The sequence below is a fragment of the Salvelinus fontinalis genome, chromosome 23, assembly GCF_029448725.1.
Source record: "Salvelinus fontinalis isolate EN_2023a chromosome 23, ASM2944872v1, whole genome shotgun sequence".
NCBI classification, from domain to species: Eukaryota; Metazoa; Chordata; class Actinopteri; order Salmoniformes; family Salmonidae; genus Salvelinus; species Salvelinus fontinalis.
The window spans coordinates 11,239,273-11,267,018 of record NC_074687.1 but is presented as its reverse complement, the minus strand read 5'-3'; the positions used below and the strand labels follow the sequence as shown (position 1 = coordinate 11,267,018).

Genomic DNA, 27,746 nt, shown 5'->3' with positions numbered 1-27,746 from the left:
ACCGTTGATTTATTTGTTGAAATGTTCTTTTCAGGTTCACAGTTTCACTAGCTAACTCATAGATTGTATATTTTCGCCCCTTTTGAACAGCGGAGGCGTAGGTATATGAGCACTACGCTACTTTGTGTGGTAGGTTCTACAGGCAGTTCTAGTTCCATGCCATACACACTGACCGTCTCCTGTGGGAAGAAATATTTGCCGGAGGGAATGTTGCCAAGGATCAGGTTCAGCAGTTCTGCTGTGAGAAATATGAGTTGAGATTTACTTCATGTAAACCAGATGTCTCTTTTTGCTTTACATTTCAACCCAGCCATCACAGTCCTCAAGTAGATCCTATTCAGGGCACGTTCTATATGAAATATACAAGAATAAAAATGAAAACTAGACAAGGCCTTCAATGTTATCTAACTAATGAAATATAATCATGTGTCAAATCACTATGCTAGGATAGGATTGACAGTGATGTGCTTTTTTGGGAGATTGTAATGCCATAGCAACCTCGGTCCCTAGGCTAATTGCTTCCACATAGAGCCGACTGGGGGACAAGACTAATGCAATAGTGATCCTACAGTGTATATATTAGTGGATAGAATAATGAGCATAATAGTCCAATCATTCAGTTTTATTTATTTGTAAAGTGTATTGTAGCATGTTAAATGCATTTTAAATACATTGAGATTTGATTTGATTTTGAGTGTACCACTATCCAAAATTACATTGACATCTCCCCCTTTTGGATTCCACGGGGTTCATCAATGATTGAACCAGCTTGTTGATCACTTGCATATGACACTCTAAATTAAATCTAATTTTATTGGTCACATAAAATTAGCAGATATTAATGCGAGTGTAGCGAAATGCTTGTGCTTCTAGATCCGACAGTGCAGTAATATCTAACAAGTAATCTAACAATTCCCCAACAACTACCTTATACACACAAATATAAAGGGAGGAATAAGTATATGTACATATAAATATATGGATGAGCGGCATAGGCAAGGTGCAATAGATGGTATAAGGTACAGTATATACATATGAGATGAGTAATGTAAGACATGTTAACATTATTAAAGTGGCATTGTTTAAAGTGACTAGCGATCCATTTATTAAAGTGGCCAGTGATATGAGTCTCTATGTAGGCAGCAGCCTCTGAGTTATTGAGTGCTGTTTAGCAGTCTGATGGCCTTGAGATAGAAGCTGTTTTTCCATCTCTCGGCCCGAGCTTTGATGCACCTGTACTGACCTCACCTTCTGGATGGTAGCGGGGTGAACAGGCAACAAGCTTGGGTGGTTGTTGTCTTTGATGATCTTTTTGGCCTTCCTGTGACATCGGGTGCTGTAGGTGTCTTGGAGGGCAGGTAGTTTGCCCCCGGTGATGCGTTGTGCAGACCTCACTACCCTCTGGAGAGCCTTGCGGTTGGGAGCGGTGCAGTTGCCGTACCAGGCGGTGATACAGCCCGACAGGATGCTCTTGATTGTGCATCTGTAAAGGTTTGTCAGGGTTTTAGGTGACAAGCCAAATTTCTTCAGCCTCCTGAGGTTGAAGAGGTGCTGTTGCGCATTCTTCACCACACTGTCTGTGCAGTCAGCTGCCCTACCTGGACCATTTCAGTTTGTCTGTGATGTGTACGCCGAGGAAATTAAAACTTTCCACCTTCTCCACTACTGTCCCTTGTGGATAGGGGGTGCTCCCTCTGCTGTTTCCTGAAGCCCACAATCATCTCCTTTGTTTTGTTGATGTTGAGTGAGAGGTTATTTTCCTGACACCACACTCCAAGTGCCCTCACTTCCTCCCTGTAGGCTGTCTCGTCGTTGTTGGTAATCAAGCCCACTACTGTTGTGGCGTCTGTAAACTTGATGATTGAGTTGGAGGTGTGCGTGGCCACACAGTCATGGGTGAACAGGGAGTACAGGAGTACACCCTTGTGGGACCCCAGTGTTGAGGGTCAGTGAAGTGGAGATGTTACTTCTTACCTTCACCACCTGGGGGCGGCCCGTCAGAAAGTCCAAGACCCAATTGCACAGGGCAGGGTTGTGAACCAGGGCCTCCAGCTTAATGATGAGCTTGGAGGGTACAATGGTGTTGAATGCTGAGCTGTAGTCAACGAACAGCATTCTTACATAGGTATTCCTCTTGTCCAGATGGGATAGGGCAGTGTGCGGTGTGATGACAATTGCATCGTTTGTGGACCTGTTGGGCCGGTATGCAAACTGAAGTGGGTCTAGAGTGGTATGGTGGAGGTGATATGATCCTTGACTAGTCTCTCAAAGCACTTAATGATGACAGAAGTGAGTGCTATGTGGCGGTAGTCATTTAGTTCAGTTATCTTTGCCTTCTTGGGTACAGGAACAATGGTGGCCATCTTGAAGCATGTGGGGACAGCAGACTGGGATAGGGAGTGATTGAATATGTCCGTAAACACACCAGTCAGCTGGTCTGCGCATGCTCTGAGGACGCGGCAAAGGGATGCCGTCTGGGCCAGCAGCCTTGCAAGGGTTAACATGCTTAACTGTCTTACTCATGTTGGCCACGGAGAAGGGGGGGCGCAGTCCTTGTTAGCGGGCCGCGATTGTGGTAATGTATTATCCTCAAAGCGGGTATGATAACTGTATGCCTATAGGGCATTAAACATCCACTCAAGAGGCAACATGTATTGTGCATGCATGTTACATCTATAGATGTAAATTTAACCAGTTTCTCACCGCAGGAAAATAATCCTGCAACAACAGGAAATGTAAATGATTATGTTGATTAAAAAATACTTTCTAGTTAGGATACATCAAGTCTGACATTTTGAAATGGAAACTAGAAAACTTTAAAAGTATTTTTAAACCTTCAATACACTACAATTATCATTTCCTGGTAAACAGGAAAATTATACATCAGAGTGATCTAATTAAGATAGTCTATCTGTAAGTGAAAGAGAACGCTCCTTACAGAAACAGAATATCTGTGGACATTTTAACACGAGTCTCGGATCTGGGTCTGAACCTTTAACAACCCCATGGAAAGCTTCACCTTTAACAACCCCATGGAAAGCTTCACCTTTAACAACCCCGTGGAAAGCTTCACCTTTAACAACCCCATGGAAAGCTTCACCTTTAACAACCCCATGGAAAGCTTCACCTTTAACAACCCCATGGAAAGCTTCACCTTTAACAACCCCATGGAAAGCTTCACCTTCAACAACCCCGTGGAAATCTTCACCTCTAACAACCCCGTGGAAAGCTTCACCTTTAACAACCCCGTGGAAAGCTTCACCTTTAACAACCCCGTGGAAAGCTTCACCTTCAACAACCCCATGGAAAGCTTCACCTTTAACAACCCCATGGAAAGCTTCACCTTCAACAACCCCATGGAAAGCTTCACCTTCAACAACCCCATGGAAAGCTTCACCTTTAACAACCCCATGGAAATCTTCACCTTCAACAACCCCATGGAAAGCTTCACCTTTAACAACCCCATGGAAATCTTCACCTTTAACAACCCCATGGAAAGCTTCACCTTCAACAACCCCATGGAAAGCTTCACCTTTAACAACCCCATGGAAATCTTCGCCTTCAACAACCCCATGGAAATCTTCACCTTCAACAACCCCATGGAAAGCTTCACCTTTAACAACCCCATGGAAAGCTTCACCTTTAACAACCCCATGGAAAGCCTCACATGCTGCAGTTACTTTGTCCTAACCAGGGACCACAGGCTAGTGCAGCACAAGTTACAGAACATACTGTACATCTTATTAGAGGAGAGTAAGAGAGAGCTGACTCTTGGTGGGGGAGAGGTGCCGTGTTTCATACTGTGGGGAAAACAATGTGAAACTGACTTCACTAGTGTTATTCAGTCGGACCACAGTATCTTAGAACAGGAACACAGGGCCACAGTATCTTAGATACAGCAGGAACACAGGGCCACAGTATCTTAGATACAGCAGGAACACAGGGCCACCGTATCTTAGATACAGCAGGAACACAGGGCCACCGTATCTTAGATACAGCAGGAACACAGGGCCACAGTATATTAGATACAGCAGGAACACAGGGCCACAGTCTCTTAGATACAGCAGGAACACAGGGCCACAGTCTCTTAGATACAGCAGGGGAACACAGGGCCACAGTCTCATAATGGCACCTTGGGCCTATTACATGTGACTGTGGTTACTGACCTGCACTGAGATATGCTTAAACAATAAGGCCCGAGGGGGTGTGGTATATGGCCAATATACCATGGCTAAGGGCTGTTCTTATGCACGACGCATAAGAAGAAGAAGAAGATGCAGAAATCTCATTGAGCATTTGTAATGAACATCTGTGCTTCGTATCATCATCACACAAACGACACGAGCCAAGAACAACAGCTTATCATCATTCTTACCGTGGATGAGTCAATCTTGAACAGGTTTTAATCCAGAAGACTAACCTATTTGGTTTATCATGTAGATTTAGTTTTAAATCAACATTATAAACCGTATGCAGGACGTAACACAACATTTAATTTGTGTTACTATAGCATAAGTAAATATGCATAACGCCCACTAATCAACTCACTTGTGGTGTTGTAAACACAGGAAGCTGATTTCTAGAACATGAGCACCATGTAAGATCTGCAGCCCCAATGACTATAATAAATCATATTAAGTATCCCATTGTCATAGAACTAGTCCCCCTGCTATTAATCAGCCTCAATATAATTTATAGTGATTACATTTCTGAGGGGTCTGGCTTTGGATTCGGTGTGAAGAAACCAGAAGCCTGGTCTTCATTAAAACCCTATCATAACGTCACCCTCTCAATACGTCTCGGGAGTACTAAATAAACAGTACAGCCGTGGATACCTTCTTAAGGAAGTGCTGCTGGGACTTGATGTGCACAGCCTCAGAGATCCCTGCATTTATCCTTCACCTTGAAATACTGCCACTGAATTGGTAAACTGCTCTGGCTTTAAAACTGCCCTCCTGAACACAGGAGGTTGGTGGAACCTTAATTGGGGAGGACGGGCTCATGGTAATGGCTGGAGCGGAATCAGTGGAATGGTATCAAATACATGGCTGGAGCAGAATCAGTGGAATGGTATCAAATACATGGCTGGAGCAGAATCAGATACATGGCTGGAGCAGAATCAGATACATGGCTGGAGCAGAATCAGATACATGGCTGGAGCAGAATCAAATACATGGCTGGAGCAGAATCAGATACATGGCTGGAGCAGAATCAGATACATGGCTGGAGCAGAATCAGATACATGGCTGGAGAAGAATCAGATACATGGCTGGAGCAGAATCAGATACATGGCTGGATCAGATACATGGCTGGAGCAGAATCAGATACATGGCTGGATCAGATACATGGCTGGATCAGATACATGGCTGGAGCAGAATCAGATACATGGCTGGAGCAGATACATGGCTGGAGCAGAATCAGATACATGGCTGGAGCAGAATCAGATACATGGCTGGATCAGATACATGGCTGGATCAGATACATGGCTGGAGCAGAATCAGATACATGGCTGGAGCAGAATCAGATACATGGCTGGATCAGAATCAAATACATGGCTGGAGCAGAATCAGATACATGGCTGGAGCAGAATCAGATACATGGCTGGAGCAGAATCAGATACATGGCTGGATCAGAATCAGATACATGGCTGGAGCAGAATCAGATACATGGCTGGAGCAGAATCAGATACATGGCTGGATCAGATACATGGTTGGAGCAGAATCAGATACATGGCTGGAGCAGATACATGGCTGGAGCAGAATCAGATACATGGCTGGAGCAGAATCAGATACATGGTTGGAGCAGAATCAGATACATGGCTGGAGCAGAATCAGATACATGGTTGGAGCAGAATCAGATACATGGCTGGATCAGATACATGGTTGGAGCAGAATCAGATACATGGCTGGAGCAGAATCAGATACATGGTTGGAGCAGAATCAGATACATGGCTGGATCAGAATCAAATACATGGCTGGAGCAGAATCAGATACATGGCTGGAGCAGAATCAGATACATGGCTGGATCAGATACATGGCTGGAGCAGAATCAGATACATGGCTGGATCAGATACATGGCTGGATCAGATACATGGCTGGAGCAGAATCAGATACATGGCTGGAGCAGAATCAGATACATGGCTGGATCAGAATCAGATACATGGCTGGATCAGAATCAGATACATGGCTGGAGCAGAATCAGATACATGGCTGGAGCAGAATCAGATACATGGCTGGAGCAGAATCAGATACATGGCTGGATCAGATACATGGCTGGAGCAGAATCAGATACATGGCTGGATCAGATACATGGCTGGATCAGATACATGGCTGGAGCAGAATCAGATACATGGCTGGAGCAGAATCAGATACATGGCTGGATCAGAATCAGATACATGGCTGGATCAGAATCAGATACATGGCTGGAGCAGAATCAGATACATGGCTGGAGCAGAATCAGATACATGGCTGGAGCAGAATCAGATACATGGCTGGAGCAGAATCAGATACATGGCTGGAGCAGAATCAGATACATGGCTGGAGCAGAATCAGATACATGGCTGGATCAGAATCAGATACATGGCTGGATCAGAATCAAATACATGGCTGGAGCAGAATCAGATACATGGCTGGAGCAGAATCAGATACATGGCTGGAGCAGAATCAGATACATGGCTGGATCAGATACATGGCTGGAGCAGAATCAGATACATGGCTGGAGCAGAATCAGATACATGGCTGGAGCAGAATCAGATACATGGTTGGAGCAGAATCAGATACATGGCTGGAGCAGATTTAGATACATGGCTGGAGCAGAATCAGATACATGGCTGGAGCAGAATCAGATACATGGCTGGATCAGATATATGGCTGGAGCAGAATCAGATACATGGCTGGATCAGATACATGGCTGGAACAGAATCAGATACATGGCTGGATCCGATACATGGCTGGAGCAGAATCAGATACATGGCTGGAGCAGAATCAGATACATGGCTGGATCAGAATCAGATACATGGCTGGATCAGATACATGGCTGGAGCAGAATCAGATACATGGCTGGAGCAGAATCAGATACATGGTTGGAGCAGAATCAGATACATGGCTGGATCAGATACATGGCTGGAGCAGAATCAGATACATGGCTGGAGCAGAATCAGATACATGGCTGGAGCAGAATCAGATACATGGTTGGGGCAGAATCAGATACATGGCTGGAGCAGAATCAGATACATGGTTGGAGCAGAATCAGATACATGGCTGGATCAGATACATGGCTGGAGCAGAATCAGATACATGGCTGGAGCAGAATCAGATACATGGTTGGAGCAGAATCAGATACATGGCTGGAGCAGAATCAGATACATGGCTGGATCAGATACATGGCTGGAGCAGAATCAGATACATGGCTGGAGCAGAATCAGATACATGGCTGGATCAGATACATGGCTGGATCAGATACATGGCTGGAGCAGAATCAGATACATGGCTGGAGCAGAATCAGATACATGGTTGGAGCAGAATCAGATACATGGCTGGATCAGATACATGGCTGGAGCAGAATCAGATACATGGCTGGAGCAGAATCAGATACATGGTTGGAGCAGAATCAGATACATGGCTGGAGCAGAATCAGATACATGGCTGGAGCAGAATCAGATACATGGCTGGATCAGATACATGGCTGGAGCAGAATCAGATACATGGCTGGAGCAGAATCAGATACATGGCTGGAGCAGAATCAAATACATGGCTGGAGCAGAATCAGATACATGGCTGGAGCAGAATCAGATACATGGCTGGAGCAGAATCAGATACATGGCTGGAGCAGAATCAGATACATGGCTGGAGCAGAATCAGATACATGGCTGGAGCAGAATCAGATACATGGCTGGAGCAGAATCAAATACATGGCTGGAGCAGAATCAGATACATGGCTGGAGCAGAATCAGATACATGGCTGGAGCAGAATCAGATACATGGCTGGAGCAGAATCAGATACATGGCTGGAGCAGAATCAGATACATGGCTGGATCAGATACATGGCTGGAGCAGAATCAGATACATGGCTGGAGCAGAATCAGATACATGGCTGGATCAGATACATGGCTGGATCAGATACATGGCTGGAGCAGAATCAGATACATGGCTGGAGCAGAATCAGATACATGGCTGGATCAGATACATGGCTGGAGCAGAATCAGATACATGGCTGGAGCAGAATCAGATACATGGCTGGAGCAGAATCAGATACATGGCTGGAGCAGAATCAGATACATGGCTGGATCAGAATCAAATACATGGCTGGAGCAGAATCAGATACATGGCTGGAGCAGAATCAGATACATGGCTGGAGCAGAATCAGATACATGGCTGGATCAGAATCAGATACATGGCTGGAGCAGAATCAGATACATGGCTGGAGCAGAATCAGATACATGGCTGGAGCAGAATCAGATACATGGCTGGATCAGATACATGGTTGGAGCAGAATCAGATACATGGCTGGAGCAGATACATGGCTGGAGCAGAATCAGATACATGGCTGGAGCAGAATCAGATACATGGTTGGAGCAGAATCAGATACATGGCTGGAGCAGAATCAGATACATGGTTGGAGCAGAATCAGATACATGGCTGGATCAGATACATGGTTGGAGCAGAATCAGAGACATGGCTGGAGCAGAATCAGATACATGGTTGGAGCAGAATCAGATACATGGCTGGATCAGAATCAAATACATGGCTGGAGCAGAATCAGATACATGGCTGGAGCAGAATCAGATACATGGCTGGATCAGATACATGGCTGGAGCAGAATCAGATACATGGCTGGATCAGATACATGGCTGGATCAGATACATAGCTGGAGCAGAATCAGATACATGGCTGGAGCAGAATCAGATACATGGCTGGAGCAGAATCAGATACATGGGTGGATCAGAATCAGATACATGGCTGGAGCAGAATCAGATACATGGCTGGAGCAGAATCAGATACATGGCTGGAGCAGAATCAGATACATGGCTGGATCAGATACATGGCTGGAGCAGAATCAGATACATGGCTGGATCAGATACATGGCTGGATCAGATGCATGGCTGGAGCAGAATCAGATACATGGCTGGAGCAGAATCAGATACATGGCTGGATCAGAATCAGATACATGGCTGGATCAGAATCAGATACATGGCTGGAGCAGAATCAGATACATGGCTGGAGCAGAATCAGATACATGGCTGGAGCAGAATCAGATACATGGCTGGAGCAGAATCAGATACATGGCTGGAGCAGAATCAGATACATGGCTGGAGCAGAATCAGATACATGGCTGGATCAGAATCAGATACATGGCTGGATCAGAATCAAATACATGGCTGGAGCAGAATCAGATACATGGCTGGAGCAGAATCAGATACATGGCTGGATCAGATACATGGCTGGAGCAGAATCAGATACATGGCTGGATCAGATACATGGCTGGATCAGATACATGGCTGGAGCAGAATCAGATACATGGCTGGAGCAGAATCAGATACATGGCTGGATCAGAATCAGATACATGGCTGGATCAGAATCAGATACATGGCTGGAGCAGAATCAGATACATGGCTGGAGCAGAATCAGATACATGGCTGGAGCAGAATCAGATACATGGCTGGAGCAGAATCAGATACATGGCTGGAGCAGAATCAGATACATGGCTGGAGCAGAATCAGATACATGGCTGGATCAGAATCAGATACATGGCTGGATCAGAATCAAATACATGGCTGGAGCAGAATCAGATACATGGCTGGAGCAGAATCAGATACATGGCTGGAGCAGAATCAGATACATGGCTGGATCAGATACATGGCTGGAGCAGAATCAGATACATGGCTGGAGCAGAATCAGATACATGGCTGGAGCAGAATCAGATACATGGTTGGAGCAGAATCAGATACATGGCTGGAGCAGAATCAGATACATGGCTGGAGCAGAATCAGATACATGGCTGGAGCAGAATCAGATACATGGCTGGATCAGATACATGGCTGGAGCAGAATCAGATACATGGCTGGATCAGATACATGGCTGGAGCAGAATCAGATACATGGCTGGATCAGATACATGGCTGGAGCAGAATCAGATACATGGCTGGAGCAGAATCAGATACATGGCTGGAGAAGAATCAGATACATGGCTGGACCAGATACATGGCTGGAGCAGAATCAGATACATGGCTGGAGCAGAATCAGATACATGGTTGGAGCAGAATCAGATACATGGCTCGATCAGATACATGGCTGGAGCAGAATCAGATACATGGCTGGAGCAGAATCAGATACATGGCTGGAGCAGAATCAGATACATGGTTGGAGCAGAATCAGATACATGGCTGGAGCAGAATCAGATACATGGTTGGAGCAGAATCAGATACATGGCTGGATCAGATACATGGCTGGAGCAGAATCAGATACATGGCTGGAGCAGAATCAGATACATGGTTGGAGCAGAATCAGATACATGGCTGGAGCAGAATCAGATACATGGCTGGATCAGATACATGGCTGGAGCAGAATCAGATACATGGCTGGAGCAGAATCAGATACATGGCTGGATCAGATACATGGCTGGATCAGATACATGGCTGGAGCAGAATCAGATACATGGCTGGAGCAGAATCAGATACATGGTTGGAGCAGAATCAGATACATGGCTGGATCAGATACATGGCTGGAGCAGAATCAGATACATGGCTGGAGCAGAATCAGACACATGGTTGGAGCAGAATCAGATACATGGCTGGAGCAGAATCAGATACATGGCTGGAGCAGAATCAGATACATGGCTGGATCAGATACATGGCTGGAGCAGAATCAGATACATGGCTGGAGCAGAATCAGATACATGGCTGGAGCATAATCAGATACATGGCTGGATCAGATACATGGCTGGAGCAGAATCAGATACATGGCTGGAGCAGAATCAGATACATGGCTGGAGCAGAATCAGATACATGGCTGGAGCAGAATCAGATACATGGCTGGATCAGATACATGGCTGGATCAGAATCAGATACATGGCTGGAGCAGAATCAGATACATGGCTGGAGCAGAATCAGATACATGGCTGGAGCAGATACATGGCTGGAGCAGAATCAGATACATGGCTGGATCAGATACATGGCTGGAGCAGAATCAGATACATGGCTGGATCAGATACATGGCTGGAGCAGAATCAGATACATGGCTGGAGCAGAATCAGATACATGGCTGGAGCAGAATCAGATACATGGCTGGATCAGAATCAAATACATGGCTGGAGCAGAATCAGATACATGGTTGGAGCAGAATCAGATACATGGCTGGATCAGATACATGGCTGGATCAGAATCAAATACATGGCTGGAGCAGAATCAGATACATGGCTGGAGCAGAATCAGATACATGGCTGGAGCAGAATCAGATACATGGCTGGAGCAGAATCAGATACATGGCTGGAGCAGAATCAGATACATGGCTGGAGCAGAATCAAATACATGGCTGGAGCAGAATCAGATACATGGCTGGAGCAGAATCAGATACATGGCTGGAGCAGAATCAGATACATGGCTGGAGCAGAATCAGATACATGGCTGGAGCAGAATCAGATACATGGCTGGAGCAGAATCAGATACATGGCTGGAGCAGAATCAGATACATGGCTGGATCAGATACATGGCTGGAGCAGAATCAGATACATGGCTGGAGCAGAATCAGATACATGGCTGGAGCAGAATCAGATACATGGTTGGAGCAGAATCAGATACATGGCTGGATCAGATACATGGCTGGAGCAGAATCAGATACATGGCTGGAGCAGAATCAGATACATGGTTTCCATGTGTTTAATGCCATTAGCTCTATTCCAGACATTATTATGTTGTCTTCCACTGATCCGGAGGGTTTTTGTCTATCAAGAGCTGTAGGAAATGTGTCTATTTACATTTTATTTAGCCTTTTATTTAACTAGGCCAGTCAGTTAAGAACAAATTCTTATTTACAATGACAGCCTACTGGGGAACAGTGGGTTAACTGCCTTGTTCAGTGGCAGAACAAACAATTTTTACCTTCTCAGCTTGGGGATTTGATCCAGCAACTCTTTTGTTTACTGGCCCAATGCTCTAACCACTAGGCTACTTGCCCCCCCCCATCCCATCCCATCCCATCCCATCCCATCCCATCCCATCCCATAAGAAGAGCCTCTATCCCTGGCTAAGACCATCATTAAATTAGCTCTGCTTCCTCCAGTCCATATTACACACGGCAAACTTATGTTGCATTGGCGCCATGAACTAGACTGGGATATAAATCCATTATACTTTGATCCACAAAATGGAAAAAAGGAGAAGGGAATTAACAACTAAATTAAAATGTCTATCAAACCCGAAACTCATTAAAACCCACCACCCTACCATCCTACCCTAAACTCATTAAAACCCACCACCCTATTCAACCCTATCTGGCCCTACCCCAGTCCAACAGAGGATGATAGGACACCACCACTCAACACGCCCTGTAACTCGTCTGAAGTCCAATCTAGTACCCCAAAATAGTTCTCTGCTGCAGCCACCATAACATCTATTTTCTGTGACGTACGTTCCATCTCTACTGTACATTTGATAAGCATAGCTATAAACCCTAATCCTTCTGTGCTGGCACAGATTTACTACTCACTGGGATCCTCTCAGGATCCCTCCCCCTTGACTCATCTTCCTCTACTTTCTTCACTGCCTCAGTACACAATACCCCCTGCTCTACTCTTACCCTGGTAACCTCAACCTGCCTCTCTCACATTGGACACTTCTGATCCCCAGCCCCATAGGCACCCCTACAATTTACACATACTGCTTCTTTCCCCAATACTACACATTCCTTGGTCTCATGCCCTTCCGCACACTTCACACTAAGAACCCCCTCCTACACACTCTTACCACATGCCCATAAGCTTGACACCTGTAACAACGTAATGTAATCGGCACAAAAGCTCATACTGGATAACTGAAAAATCCTAACATCAAAACTCAAAAGAACACTTCTGTCTCACCGCTTACACCACCCTGTCTGCATTGCACCAACTGACGAGCATGACAAACACCGGGAATCTTTCCCTTCAGTTGGTCCACTTTCACATTTACCGCTACCCCAGTAATCACTCCTTTCAATTGTGTCCTGTTCCTAAGAGCAAATCAAGAAACGGATCTTGGTCCCGAGTTGCGTGACACGGAGCTCCCGCTCCCTGTGGGCGGAAGAAACACACAAATATCCCACGTCCACTAGAGGGTACCTTTACTGACTTAACTGTCCCCTACTCCTTTCACACTCTGAAACCACAAATGGATCTGACAAAAAGTCAAGGAACCACTTTCTCCAAAAATGTCACTCCTACTGGACCAGATTCTTCCTTATCATGTCCATTGATGCCAGGTTCGGGTTCCGAGCTCTTCACCACACCATCTACTCGCCCTCAATCACTTCCCTTTCACCTCCGGAACTCGACCTGGCGTACTGGATGTCATAAGGTGAATGCACCAATTTGTAAGTCGCTCTGGATAAGAGCGTCTGCTAAATGACTTAAATGTAAATGTAATGTACTGCTCACTCTGTTGCTACTTGCCCCCCCCCCCCCCCATTTCCCTTTCTATCGCCATCTTCATCAAATTCAACATCTGCTTTCCTCATTCTCTTCAACACCTTCTTCCTCTTTTTCACCTTCCCTTCCTCACAGCTGAAACATAAGACTGTCTGCAGCTGAGGCAGAGGCAGTAAGTCCCCACACTCATAACCAAAGTTCCTGTGTTTCCCATTTGTCTCTGTGGCCTTTTTTACACTCCACCGTCCCCACAAAATCCATGCTTCCCTTAACCGACCTATTCCTTTGTTTCGCCGGCCTGTCGAACAAAACTCAATGGCAAACTAGGCAAACTCATGCAAAGGACCTTCTTCACATTCACGTCCCAACACCACATTCTTACAACGTCGGCTATTTAAATCCAGGGTCAAAAGGGCACCATCTCTAAACAGGACATGCCGATATTTGCAACATGAATGCTCCGCCAACCTGAGGATCTGACTTTTTCAGTCATCTATTTCCTGTGTTTGAGTGGCGCAGAATCCACTTGGCACTTAAATCTTGCTGTATTGATAGATTTAATTTTACTCCTTGGAACTCTTTCATATTCTTGCTTGTGCCAGTCATTTTTTCCCCCGTTAACATTATGACCGTGGAAATGTTTGTAATGACCTGTCAAACACACCCCGGGTAATGGCTGAAATGGTCTCAATGGAATACATTGTCTTTCCGTTGCATCTATGAGAACGCTTAGTCTGGGATGTAATGCATAATCTCGACACTTACATCCCAAGAAAGAGGAGTGACCCGAGTCGTGCAGTGGTCTAAGGCACTGCATCTCAGTGCTTGAGGCGTCACTACAGTCATCCTGGTTCAAATCCAGGCTGTATCACAACTGGCCGTGATTGGGAGTCCCACAGGGCGGCCAAGCGTTGTCCAGGTTTGGCCAGTGTATGCCGTCATTGTAATTAAGAATATGTTCTTAACTGACTAGCCAAGGTTAAATAATTGAAAATAAACTTTTTAAAAGATCACTTTATTCTGATGGGTGTTCATTTGTTTGTGGAATTGTAAAAAGTTAATTTAATACAGTCGAAGTGTTTACAAATTAGATGAAAGCAACTTCTGAAAATGAACACTCGCATTACAGTAATATGTCTGATCTCGCAAACAATGTAAAGTATGTGTTGATTTTTTATCTGGGGGTATGCTGCTATTGACACGATTGTTGAATGATGCAACAGAAAGTGACAACAACAGTAACTAAGGAGGCAGTCTAGACAAAGCAGGTGAGTGCAGGTAGGTCCAGACAGAGAAAGTGTTTGGTGGTTGCAGCAAATAAGGCAGATAGACTTTTCTTTCTTGTAACACAAAATACACTGAGTATACAAAACATTAAGAACACCTGCTCTTTCCATGACATAGAGTAGACTGACCAGGTGAATCCAGGTTAAAGCTATGATCCCTTATTGAGCCAACTTGACACATCTGTGGGAAGCATTGGAGGCAACATGGGCCAGAATCACTGTGTAACGCTTTCGACACCTGGCAGAGTCCATGCCCCGCCCAATGGAGGCTGTTTGTTCTGAGGGAAAAGGAACGTATTAGGAAATATTCAGAAGGTGTTCCTAATGTTTAATATACTCAGTGTATTAAAAAAAATGCCGATACCATTAGATTAAAAAAAAATTATATATATATATGAGTGCATTCTAAGAAAAAGAAAGTTACATTTGACGATACATTGAAAACCTGAATAACCACAAAAATCCCTGAACTCCATTATCTGTGCTATAATTCAGTCAATATCTGATGAATTTTTAAAAAAGTATAAAAGTTTGGAGTATCTTCATCTTTTATCCAACTGTTGCAGTTATTAGAATTGTTTTTAAATCCTTTTGATGACCGTTGCTACAACTATAGACTGGTATTGCCTCTGGATATTTTGTTTGGAGGTAAATAAGTGTGTAGATGATATTGCTAATTTACACCATCACAGCAATTCCTCGCTTTGTGACTTCCAAGTTATCAAAGTTAAATCATGACAGATCTTAGGATTTCCAAAAGCTACCAAGACTTGAGGGGAATGAGCTCGCTATCCTGTCGCTTACCAAAGTTCGTGCCAAACCAAAGTTAACCAATTATAATAGTTTCTTTGCAGAAATGACAGGAAATGAAATGCCAGAGCTGCAGTAAAAAGGTCAACGAAGAAGAAACAACACATTACTCCAGGCAGAGTAGTCATAGGGATTTGGCTTTTCTGACTCATCTGCAATAAGATATTTATAACTCTTACTCTGTATCTGCTAACAGTTACTAGGCCCAGTTTTAAGAACAGACAGATTGAAGGAGACAATGCAAACAGACACACAGATGTGCAAGAATGGGTGAGAGAGGGTGGGCTATCGACAGTACCATATCGTTTGAGTGCATTGGCTCCACCACACTTTGGAGCAAAGGATACCTACTGCATGCATCTGTGAGCTGCATGTCCCCCCTCCAAAAAAACACATGCCAAATGTGCAGTTTCACATGTGAAATAGCTGTTTTCACATGTGAAATAGCTGTTTTCACATGTTGAAACCATATTTTCACAGGCATTACATTTAGAGTTCACATATTAACACCACCTTTCACATGTGAGGAGAATAACATTTGCAGTTTCACATGTTAAAAATGTTCACATGTGAAAATCAGATATGCAGTTTCACATGTGTGAATTGCAAGTTCACATGTGAAATTCTCACTTTCAGATATAAAGAAAATGTCATGTGATGTGTGTGTTCGCACGTGTTCACATTCGACTTTAGATGTTGCTACTGAGGTATGTTGAGATGGATAAAAAAAGCTTTATGCATAGCTGAACTTTTGAAACTGCTCAACAAGTTGACTTATTAGGAAGGAGTGAACCAGCATGGGGAGGGGTGAATGATAAAACACTGCCCTGGCCCCAGGAATGCAGCTTGTCCTGATTATGCCAACGAGGACTACATCTGCTTGAAACTTCAGAATTTAGGTAGAGCAATGGGAGAGAAAACGGATTCGGGGCTTCAGACCCACCTCTACTGCAACATTAGACCTCCTAGACATCTCCTTACTAGCATTTTTTATAGAGATGAGACACAATATGGTGTGTGTGTGTGTGTGTGTGTGTGTGTGTGTGTGTGTGTGTGTGTGTGTGTGTGTGTATGTGTGTGTGTGTGTGTGTGTGTGTGTGTGTGTGTGTGTGGTGTGTGTGTGTGTGTGTGTGTGTGTGTGTGTGTGTGTGTGTGTGTGTGTGTGTGTGTGTGTGTGTGTGTGTGTGTGTGTGTGAATCCATAGAGTCAGGTGTTTAGTGAGTGTCTTTATCCTTGTAATGGGATTGAACTCAAGAGGCGATGCAGTCCACAACAAAAACTCACAAGCACCCCCCCCTTTTATACCGAAAATGTATCCACATATGCAACAACTCCACACTTTATATAATGATAACGGAGACACTCTGATTACATTAAGTATTTAAAGTGCAGCAATATGCAAACACAGTAACCGTACTGAAATGGAAACAACATGCAGTAACTGACACCAAACCTGCTCTGTGTTTCAAGACACATTCCTGGCTATAAAAGTTGACATAAAAAAATGTTCTCTACATTCTAAAAAAGAAAAAAAAGAAAAAAGAGATACAGGGGTGCAAAGGAGCAAGATAAATAAATAAATACAGTATGGGGATGAGGTAGTTGGATGGGCTATTTACAGATGGGCTATGTACAGGTGCAGTGATCTGTGAGCTTCTCAGACAGCTGGAGCTTAAAGCTGGTGAGGGAGGTAAGAGTCTCCTGCTTCAGTGATTTTTGCAGTTCGTTCCAGTCATTGGCAGCAGAGAACTGGAAGGAAAGGCGGCCAAAGGAAGAATTGGCTTTGGGGGTGACCAGTGAGATATACCTGCTGGAGCACGTGCTACGGGTAGGTGCTGCTATGGTGACCAGTGAGCTGAGATAAGGCGGGGCTTTACCTAGCAGAGACTTGTAGATGACCTGGAGCCAGTGGGTTTGGCAACGAGTATGAAGCGAGGGCCAGCCAACGAGAGCGTACAGGTTGCAGTGGTTGTAACGGCTGTCTAATGCCTCCTCCTCGGATGAGGAGAAGGAGTAAGGGTCGGACAAAAATGCAGCGTTGTATGTAGACATAATGGATTTAATAAATGAAAGACGAAACACGAAGAACACTTGAATTGATTACAAAATAACAAACGACGTAGACTGACCTGAACAAGAACTTACATAAACACGAAGAACGCACGAAACAGACTACCTAAACGAACGAACAAACAAACGAAACAGTCCCGTGTGGTGCACACAGACACAGGAACAATCACCCACAAACAAACAGTGTGAACAACCTACCTTAATATGGTTCTCAATCAGAGGAAACGTAAAACACCTGTCCCTGATTGAGAACCATATCAGGCCAATAGACAATTAACCTAAACATAGAAACACATAACATAGAATGCCCACCCCAACTCACGCCCTGACCAACTAAACACATACAAAAACAAGGAAAACAGGTCAGGAACGTGACAGTGGTGGGTAGTATATGGGGCTTTGGTGACAAAACGGATGGCACTGTGATAGACTGCATCCAATTTGTTGAGTAGAGTGTTGGAGGCTATTTTGTAAATGACATCGCCGAAGTCGAGGATCCGGAGGATGGTCAGTGTTACGAGGGTATGTTTGGCAGCATGAGTGAAGGATGCTTTGTTGCGAAATAGGAAGCCGATTATAGATTTAATTTTGGATTGGAGATGCTTGATGTGAGTCTGGAAGGAGAGTTTACAGTCTAACCAGACACCTAGGTATTTGTAGTTGTCCACATATTCTAATTCAGAAGCGTCCAGAGTAGTGATGCTCTCTATTATGCATGGGAATACTTTGGAACTGAATCCCTAAATTAAAATCACTTGGAGTTGACGTGCTGATGTTTTTATAGTCTTTCAGGTCAAACAATTAAAAAGAAAAAAAACTTGGGGTGCCAAATAAATTCACCTGTCAGTTGGGGAGCCCTAGAATAGTCTAACACCTACCATGATAGCAGACTCAGTCACTTTGAGCTCCCAAGAATAATAGGCCTTTACATTTAACACAGGTGTTCCTATAAATGTATGTATTTGTGTAATCCACCATTCAAAAAGTTCTGTTGATTCTGACCGGTCATTCTAACTGACCACATTGTTTGAATGCATTGAAGAGGAAATGGCCCTGCTGCCTTAGATGAAAGGTTTTCTATAAACACACAGTTCTGTTTATCTAAAAACAGGACATACAGTCCACAGGGACAAGAGTCCCTCTCTTACTCTCTTCTGCAAAACTACTCAGACAGAGCTGTAATCACACCGCCAAATCCTGGAGAAAGATCATTTTGAACTCTGATATACAGTACAAGTCAAAAGTTTGGACGCACCTACTCATTCAAGGGTTTTTGTTTATTTGTACTATTTTCTACATTGCAGAATAATAGTCAACACATCAAAACTATGAAATAACACAAATGGAATCATGTAGTAACCAAAAAAGTGTTAAACAAACCAAAATATATTTTCGATTTTAGATTCTTCAAAGTAGGCACCCTTTGCCTTCATGATAGCATTGCACACTCTTGGCATTCTCTCAACCAGCTAGACCTGGAATGCTTTTCCAACAGTCTTGAAGGAGCTCCCACATATGCTGGGCACTTGTTGGTTGCTTTTCCTTCACTCTGTGGTCCAACCCATCCCAAACCATTTCATTTTGGTTGAGGACGGGTAATTGTAGAAGCCAGATCACCTTATGCAGCACTCCATCACTCTCCTTCTTGGTGAAATAGCCCTTACACAGCCTGGAGGTGTGTTGGGTCATTGTCCTGTTGAAAAACAAATGATAGACCCAATAAGCGCAAACCAGATGGGATTGAAAATCGCTGCAGAATGCTGTGGTAGCCATGCTGGTTAATTGTGCCCTGAATTCTAAATAAATCACTGACAGTGTCACCAGCAAAGCACCCCCACACCATCACACCTCCTCCTCCATGCTTCACGGTGGGAACCACACATGCAGAGACCATCCGTTCACCTACTCTGCGTCTCACAGAGACACAGCGGTTGGAACCAAAAATCTCACATTTGGACTCATCAGACCAAAGGACAGATTTCCACCGGTCCAATGTCCATTGTGCGTGTTTCTTGGCCCAAGCAAGTCTCTTCTTCTTATTGGTGTCCTTTAGTAGTGATTTCTTTGCAGGAATTCGACCATGGAGGCCTGATTCACGCTGTCTCCTCTGAACAGTTGATGTGTCTGTTACTTGAACTCTGTAGAGCATTTATTGGGGCTGCAATTTCTGAGGCTGGTAACTCCAACGAACGTATCCTCTGCAGTAGAGGTAACTCTGGGTCGTCCTTTAATGTGGCGGTCCTCAAGAGAGCCAGTTTCATCATAGAGCTTGATGGTTTTTGCGGCTGCACTTGAAGAAACTTTAAAAGTTCTTGCAATTTTCCGGATTGACTGACCTTCATGTCTTAAAGTAATGATGGACTGTCATTTCTCTTTGCTTACTTGAGCTGTTCTTGCCATAATATAGACTTGGTATTTTACCAAATAGGGCCATCTTCTGTATACCCACCTACCTTGTCACAACACAACTGCTTGACTCAAACACATTAAGAAGGAATGAAATTCCACAAATGAACTTTTAACAAGGCACACCTGTTAATAGAAATGCATTCCAGGTGAATACCTCATGAAGCTGGTTGAGAGAATGCCAAGAGTGTGCAAAGCTGTCATCAAGGCAAAGGGATGCTACTTTGAAGAATATCAAATATAAAATATATTTTGATTTGTTAAACCCTTTTTTGTTACGACATGATTCCTTATGTGTTATTTCATAGTTTTGTTCACTAATATTCTGCAACGTAGATAATAGTAAAATAAAGAAAAACCCTTCAAGGACTTCTTTGCTCGCTTTGAGGACAACACAGTGCCACAGACACGTCCCACTACCAAAACCTGCGGGCTCTCCTTCACCACAGCCAACGTGAGTAAAAACATTTAAACGTGTTAACCCTCGCAGGGCTGCCGGCCCAGACAGCATCCCTAGCCGCGTCCTCAGAGCATGCGCAGACCAGCTGGCTGGTGTGTTTACGGACATATTCAATCAATCCCTATCCCAGTCTGCTGTTCCCACATGCTTCAAGAGGGCCACCATTGTTCCTGTTCCCAAGAAAGCTAAGGTAACTGAGCTAAACGACTATCGCCCCATAGCACTCACTTCCGTCATCATGAAGTGCTTTGAGAGACTAGTCAAGGATCATATCACCTCCACCCTACCTGACACCCTAGACCCACTCCAATTTGCTTACCATCCCAATAGCTCCACAGACGACGCAATTGCATTCACACTGCACACTGCCCCAACCCATCTGGACAAGAGGAATACCTATATAAGAATGCTGTTCATTGACTACAGCTCAGCATTTAACACCATAGTACCCTCCAAACTCGTCATTAAGCTCGAGACCCTGGGTCCCGACCCCGCCCTGTGCAACTGGGTCCTGGATTTTCTGACGGGACGCCCCCAGGTGGTGAGGGTAGGAAGCAACATCTCCACCCCGCTGATCCTCAACACAGGGGCCCCACAAGGATGCGTTCTCAGCCCTCTCCTGTACTCCCTGTTCACCCACGACTGCGTGGCCATGCACGCCTCCAACTCAATCATCAAGTTTGCAGACGAAACTACAGTGGTAGGCTTGATTACCAACAACAACGAGACGGCCTACAGGGATGAGGGGAGGGCCCGGAGTGTGGTGTCAGGTAAATAACCTCACACTCAACGTCAACAAAACAAAGGAGATGATCATGGACTTCAGGAAACAGCAGAGGGAGCAGCCCCCTATCCACATCGACGGGACAGTAGTGGAGAAGGTGGAAGGTTTTAAGTTCCTTGGCGTACACATCACGGACAAACTGAATTGGTCCACCCACACACACAGCGTTGTGAAGACAGCAAACCTCAGGAGGCTGAAGAAATTTGCCTGTCACCAAAAACACTCACAAACTTTTACAGATGCACAGTCAAGAGCATCCTGTCGGGCTATATGGTACGGCAACTGCTCCACCCACAACCGTAAGGCTCTCCAGAGGGTAGTGAGGTCTGCACAACGCATCCCCGGGGGCAAACTACCTGCCCTCCAGGACACCAACAACACCCGGTGTCACAGGAAGGCCATAAAGATCATCAATGACAACAACCTCCCGAGCTTCTGCCTGTTCACCCCGTTATCATTCAGAAGGCGAGGTCAGTACAGGTGCATCAAAGCTGGGACCGAGAGACTGAAAAACAGCTTCTATCTCAAGACCATCAGACTGTTAAACATCCATCACTAACATTGAGTTTCTGCTGCAAACATACTGACTCAAATCTCTAGCCATTTTAATAATTAAAAATTGGATGTAATCAATGTATCACTAGTCACTTTAAACAATGCCACTTTATATAATGTTTACATTCCCTACATTACTCATCTCATATGTATATACTGTACTCTATACCATCTACTGCATCTTGCCTATGCCGTTCGGCCATCGCTCATCCATATAATTACATGTACATATTCTTATTCATTCCTTTACCCTTGTGTGTAAAAGGTAGTTGTTGTGAAATTGTTAGATTACTTGTTAGATATTACTGCACGGTCGGAACTAAAAGCACAAGCATTTCGCTACACTCGCATTAACATCTGCTAACTATGTGTATGTGACCAATAACATTTGATTTGTCCAAACTTTTGACTGATACTGTATCTACAAGTAGATTAAGAGCTTTGCTTGTATGTTTGTTCGTTTTATAAAGCAAGATTGCCTCCAGATTTATTCAAAGGGTAGCTACAGCTAGCCTGGTCCCAGATCTGTTTGTGCTTATCCCTAGGCCTAATCCATTGTCATTGTCAAGACAATTCAATAAGGAGTTGACAAGAGGGCTAAAACAGACTGGCACCCAGGCTAAGCTATAGATGCTACAGATTTCTATATCTTTCTATAGGCTATAGCTATAGATTTCTATAGGCTTCTATAAGCTATAGCTATAGATTTCTATAGGCTTCTATAGGCTATAGCTACAGCTTCTAAATGCTATAGTTACTATATGCTTCTATACGCTATAGTTACTCTATGCTTCTATAGGCTATAGACACTCTATGCTTCTAAAGCTATAGATACTCTATGCTTCTATAGGCTATAGATACTCTATTCTTCTAAATGCTATAGTTACTATATGCTTCTATAGGCTATAGATACTCTATGCTTCTAGAGGCTATAGTTACTCTATGCTTCTATAGGCTATAGATACTCTATTCTTCTAAATGCTATAGTTACTATATGCTTCTATAGGCTATAGTTACTCTATGCTTCTATAGGCTATAGATACTCTATTCTTCTAAATGCTATAGTTACTATATGCTTCTATAGGCTATAGTTACTCTATGCTTCTATAGGCTATAGATACTATATTCTTCTAAAGCTATAGTTACTATATGCTTCTATAGGCTATAGTTACTCTATACTTCTATATGCTATAGCTACTCTATGCTTCTAAAGCTATAGTTACTATATGCTTCTATAGGCTACAGCTACCATGTGCTTCTATAGGCTATAGTTACCATGTGCTTATATAGGCTATAGTTACTCTATGCTTCTATAGGCTATAGCTACTCTATGCTTCTATAGGCTATAGCTACTCTATGCTTTTATAGGCTGAAGGATTTTGATATTGCCTATCCTTCTGAGGAAGATAGACAGAAATGTGCCAGTGACATCATGCTGTACGCCTAATTTATATCCTCTTGCTCATTTGTGACATTGTTCCGTATTTCAGAGACTAACCAATATGCATTTGAAAGTTCGATGTGAAATTTGAGGTCAACAGGTGTAACTATTACTCATGAGTCATGACTCTAAATACATGTTGTTGCATGTTGACAACTGACACTGTCACACTGTTAAACTGTGGTCTTGCCACCATACTACTACAAATGCTACTACTTTCACCACCACCTTCAATCACCATCATCAGCTTCACTAATTAACTAAGCTTCCTTAATTTGATTATTATTGTGTAATACAGCCCAACCTGGTCTCAGAGCATTTCGTATAGTACTGTGTGTAAATCTGGGACACTCCATTTAGTATGATATGTTATGAATTACTATTCGTATGATATGTTACAATTTGCAAAACCTATGATATGTTACGAATTCTAATTTGTTGTGGCTAACGTTAGATAGCTGGCTAACGTTAGCTATGCTAGGGGTTAGGGTTTAAGGTTAAGAGTCAGGTTAAAGGATTGAAAGGCTGAAAGGCTGCTAGCGCGCACCACCGCTAACTAGCTAGCCATTTCACATCGGTTACATTCACCCCCCTTTCGACCTCCTCCTTTTCCGCAGCAACCAGTGATCCGGGTCAACAGCATCAATGTAACAGTATAACTTTAGTCCGTCCCCTCGCCTCGACCCGGGCGCGAAACAGGGACCCTCTGCCCACATCAACAACAGTCACCCACGAAGCATCATAACCCATCGCTCCACAAAAGCCACGGCCCTTGCAGAGCAAGGGGAACCACTACTTCAAGGTCTCAGAGCAAGTGACGTCACCGACTGAAAGGCTGCTAGCGCGCACCACCGCTAACTAGCTAGCCATTTCACATCGGTTACATAACCACAACAAACATAACATATCATACTAATTTGAGTGTTTTCGATTTACCTTTACTATGTTACGTCTAGTCTATGAGACCAGGCTGTACAACATGAAGTCTACATAGGGTTGCAAAAATCTGGTAATTTTCCCAAAATACCTAGGTTTTCCATGAATCCCGGTTGGAGGATTCCTTCTTTCTGCAATATTCCGGGAATATTCCAACCAGGATTTCTGGAAAAACTGTGAATTTGGGGAAATTGACCGGAATTGGACAGTTTGAACAACAGTAATATGATCATGATCACCAACAGCATCATCATCAACAACAACAAAGTGGAATTTTAACACTTACTTACCTCGGATTTCCATACAGCGTATGATTGAGGGATGGATGGTGGAGATGGCTTCTTTTGAAGCCACTTTCTAGGTGAAAATAAAGTGCTTGAGCTTCCGGTTGAAGTATGGGGGCTCCTGGCAAGAAAAGGTAAATCCCATGCCGTGCTTCTTTTAGTGGCCTTGGAATCGTAGTCGAATTGGCCAGAAGTATCCAAATATATTGACAGGCTTGAGGATGCTGACTGACATTGTTTTGCCCCAGCATTGAGTGGCGCATTCAGTTTGGAGAGGCTTTCGCTTGAGGCTCGGAGGTAACGACCATGATTTACACTTAGGTAAAGCGACTTTTGATCTGTTTGACCCGATGTCCCATCCGTTTCGATCCCATAGTGTCTTATCAAAGTTGAATCCAAACTTCTAGTCTGTCTCAGTCTCCGTTTGGACATTGTTTTGGATGTTGGCGAGGAGCATGAGAAAACGCTGCTCAGCAACCCTTGCGCGGACATATCATATATCAGTAGGCTATTCTCAACGTTCCACAGATGATCCTACTTGTAAATATCGAGTTCATTAAAGCGATCGGAGATTAGATTGTTACCTTGAATAAACATCATGCAATGTGTTCCGTTCTCACAGTGATACTGGCTACCTGTTGCGCGCCATAAGGAACCCGATCTTCAACCAAGAAACCACACAGACTGAAGTCATTGACTCTGTTAGTTCTTCGTTAGTTCTTCGTTAGTTCTTCCTTCTCGGAATTTACAGGAACAAGGATGGGGGGTACATAGCTTTTCCCGGGTACAGTTTCACAATTCTGGCCCTTTGCGCGTCACAAAGCCTAGCCCCTCTGAGTAATATGAAATGAATGCGTTTGTCTCCTCGCTTGAGAGCCGCTCTGCTCCCGGTTCCGCCACCATCATACATCAAGGCACCCCAGGATGGTCCTAATCAGATGTGATATCACATCTAAATAATGAAATAGAATTCCAAGAAAAATGACATTGAAAAGACGTCTTTAAAGCCTTGTTCACACTGCATGCCGTTATGATCAAATCCGATTTGTTTTTCAAATCTGTTTTGGAATACTGTCTATCCAAACAGCAAGTTACAAGTGATCAATTCGGATTTGCGTGCTCAGACAGCAGTCATTTGCTGACATGGCTACACTAGTTGTCACAGTAGCTGTTTAGTTTTCTAGCACATTCACCAATTTCTTTGTAAACATTTAACAAGTTAGTTAGCAACCACATGTTCTTGTCAAACTTTCAACAGAGTAGATGGCAAGCAACAAGATATTCCAAATAACCGTCCCAAAAAAATCCGATTTGACCATTCAGACACAAGTTGCATGGCCTGGAATCATGTTAGTGTCTGACTTCAAGGTGGTTTGAAATGTGACCTGAAATTTCAGATTCCATGTGCCTTTTCGCTGTTCAGACTGCAGTAAAAAGAACAGATTCTATTCAGATATGCCAAACATTGTGTTTTGAACCACTTCATACTGTCAATGTGAACAAGGCTTTAGATGTCTTTGCCAGACATTGACACCACATGCACTTCAGGTGCTGAATAAAAAGTTATAAGACGTCAAAACACAGATGCTTCTTAATATGAAAGAGGAGCAAAGAGAAGATCACAATAAAGTCTTTATTATTGCTCCTATCTATCACATGCACTTATGTTAGGTTTTTGAAAAACTTTAAAAGTGACAACTGACGTTTAAGGCAATCAATCATATAGAATAAACCAAAAGACCCCTTCAACTACAGTAACATTCTCAGTAACAGTTAGAGATGTATTTTTCTTACTATGACTGTGATATGTTGTAGTTTATCTACTTTAGTTGAATGTACTGACTGTAAGTCAATCTGGATAAGAACGTCTGCTGAATTACCAAAATGTAAATGTAAAAAAAAACATTTGCAATGTGCTCCGCCTCCAAACAAGTACACATTGGTCATTGCGGACCAGATCCAAATTTGAACGAATCATAGACGTCTAGGCTATGTTTCATAAGTTTGAACATCACAAGAAACTGAAGATCTCATACAACGCTGTGTACTACTCCCTTCACAGAACAGAGTGGGAGGCACCGGTGCACAACTGAGTAAGCGGGCATGTACTTTAGAGTGTCTAGTTTGAGAAACAGATGCCTCACAAGTCCTCAACACGCAGCTTTATAAAATAGTACCCGCAAAACATCAGTCTCAACGTCAACAGTGAAGAGGCGACTCCGGGATGCTGGCCTTCTAGGCAGAGTTCATCTGTCCAGTGTCTGTGTTCTTTTGCCCATCTTATTCTTTTATTTTTATTGGCCAGTCTGAGATATGGCTTTTCCTTTGCAACTCTACCTAGAAGGCCAGCATCCCGGAGTCGCCTCTTGACGTTGAGACTGGTGTTTTGCAGGTACTATTTAATGAAGCTGCCAGTTGAGGACTTGCGAGGCATCTGTTTTTCAAACTAGACACTCTAATGTACTTGTCGTCTTGCTCAGTTGTGCACTGGGGCCTCCCACTCCTCTTTCCATTCTGGTTACAGTTTGCGCTGTTCTGTGAAGGGAGTAGTACACAGCGTTGTACGAGATCTTCCGTATCTTGGCAATTTCTCGCATGGAATAGCCTTGATTTCTCAGAACAAGAATAGACTGACGAGTTTCAGAATAAAGTCCTTTGTTTCTGGCCATTTTGAGCCTGTAATCGAACCCACAAATGCTGATGCTCCAGATACTCCAGATACTAGTCTAAAGAAGGCCAGTTTAATTACTTCTTTAATCAGAACAACAGTTTTCAGTTGTGCTAGCATAATTGTGAAAGTGTTTTCTAATGATCAATTAGCCTTTTAAAAGGATAAACTTGGATTAGCTAACACAACGTGCCATTGGAACACAGGAGTGATGGTTGCTGATAATGGTCCTCTGTATGCCTATGTACTGTAGATATTCTATAAAAAATATGTTGTTTCCAGCTACAATAGTCATTTACAACGTTAACAATGTCTACACTGTATATCTGATCAATTTGATGTTATTTTACTGGACAAAAAATGTGCTTTTCTTTCAAAAAACATGGACATTTCTAAGTGACCCCAAACCTTTGAACGGTAGTGTAGATGT

The 27,746-nt window shown here is 43.6% G+C and overlaps 1 protein-coding gene across 1 annotated transcript in view; it reads right to left on the bottom strand.

Annotated features, from left to right (window-relative positions):
• Positions 1 to 25,569, bottom strand: part of LOC129820846 (rho GTPase-activating protein 6-like) — a 77,259-nt gene extending 51,690 nt beyond the window's left edge. The window contains exon 1 of the mRNA XM_055877873.1: positions 24,655 to 25,569. Coding sequence (XP_055733848.1) covers positions 24,655 to 25,140 — 486 coding nt within the window. The 5' untranslated portion in view covers positions 25,141 to 25,569. The remainder of the gene's footprint in view (positions 1 to 24,654) is intronic.
• Between the last annotated feature and the right edge of the window lie 2,177 nt (positions 25,570 to 27,746).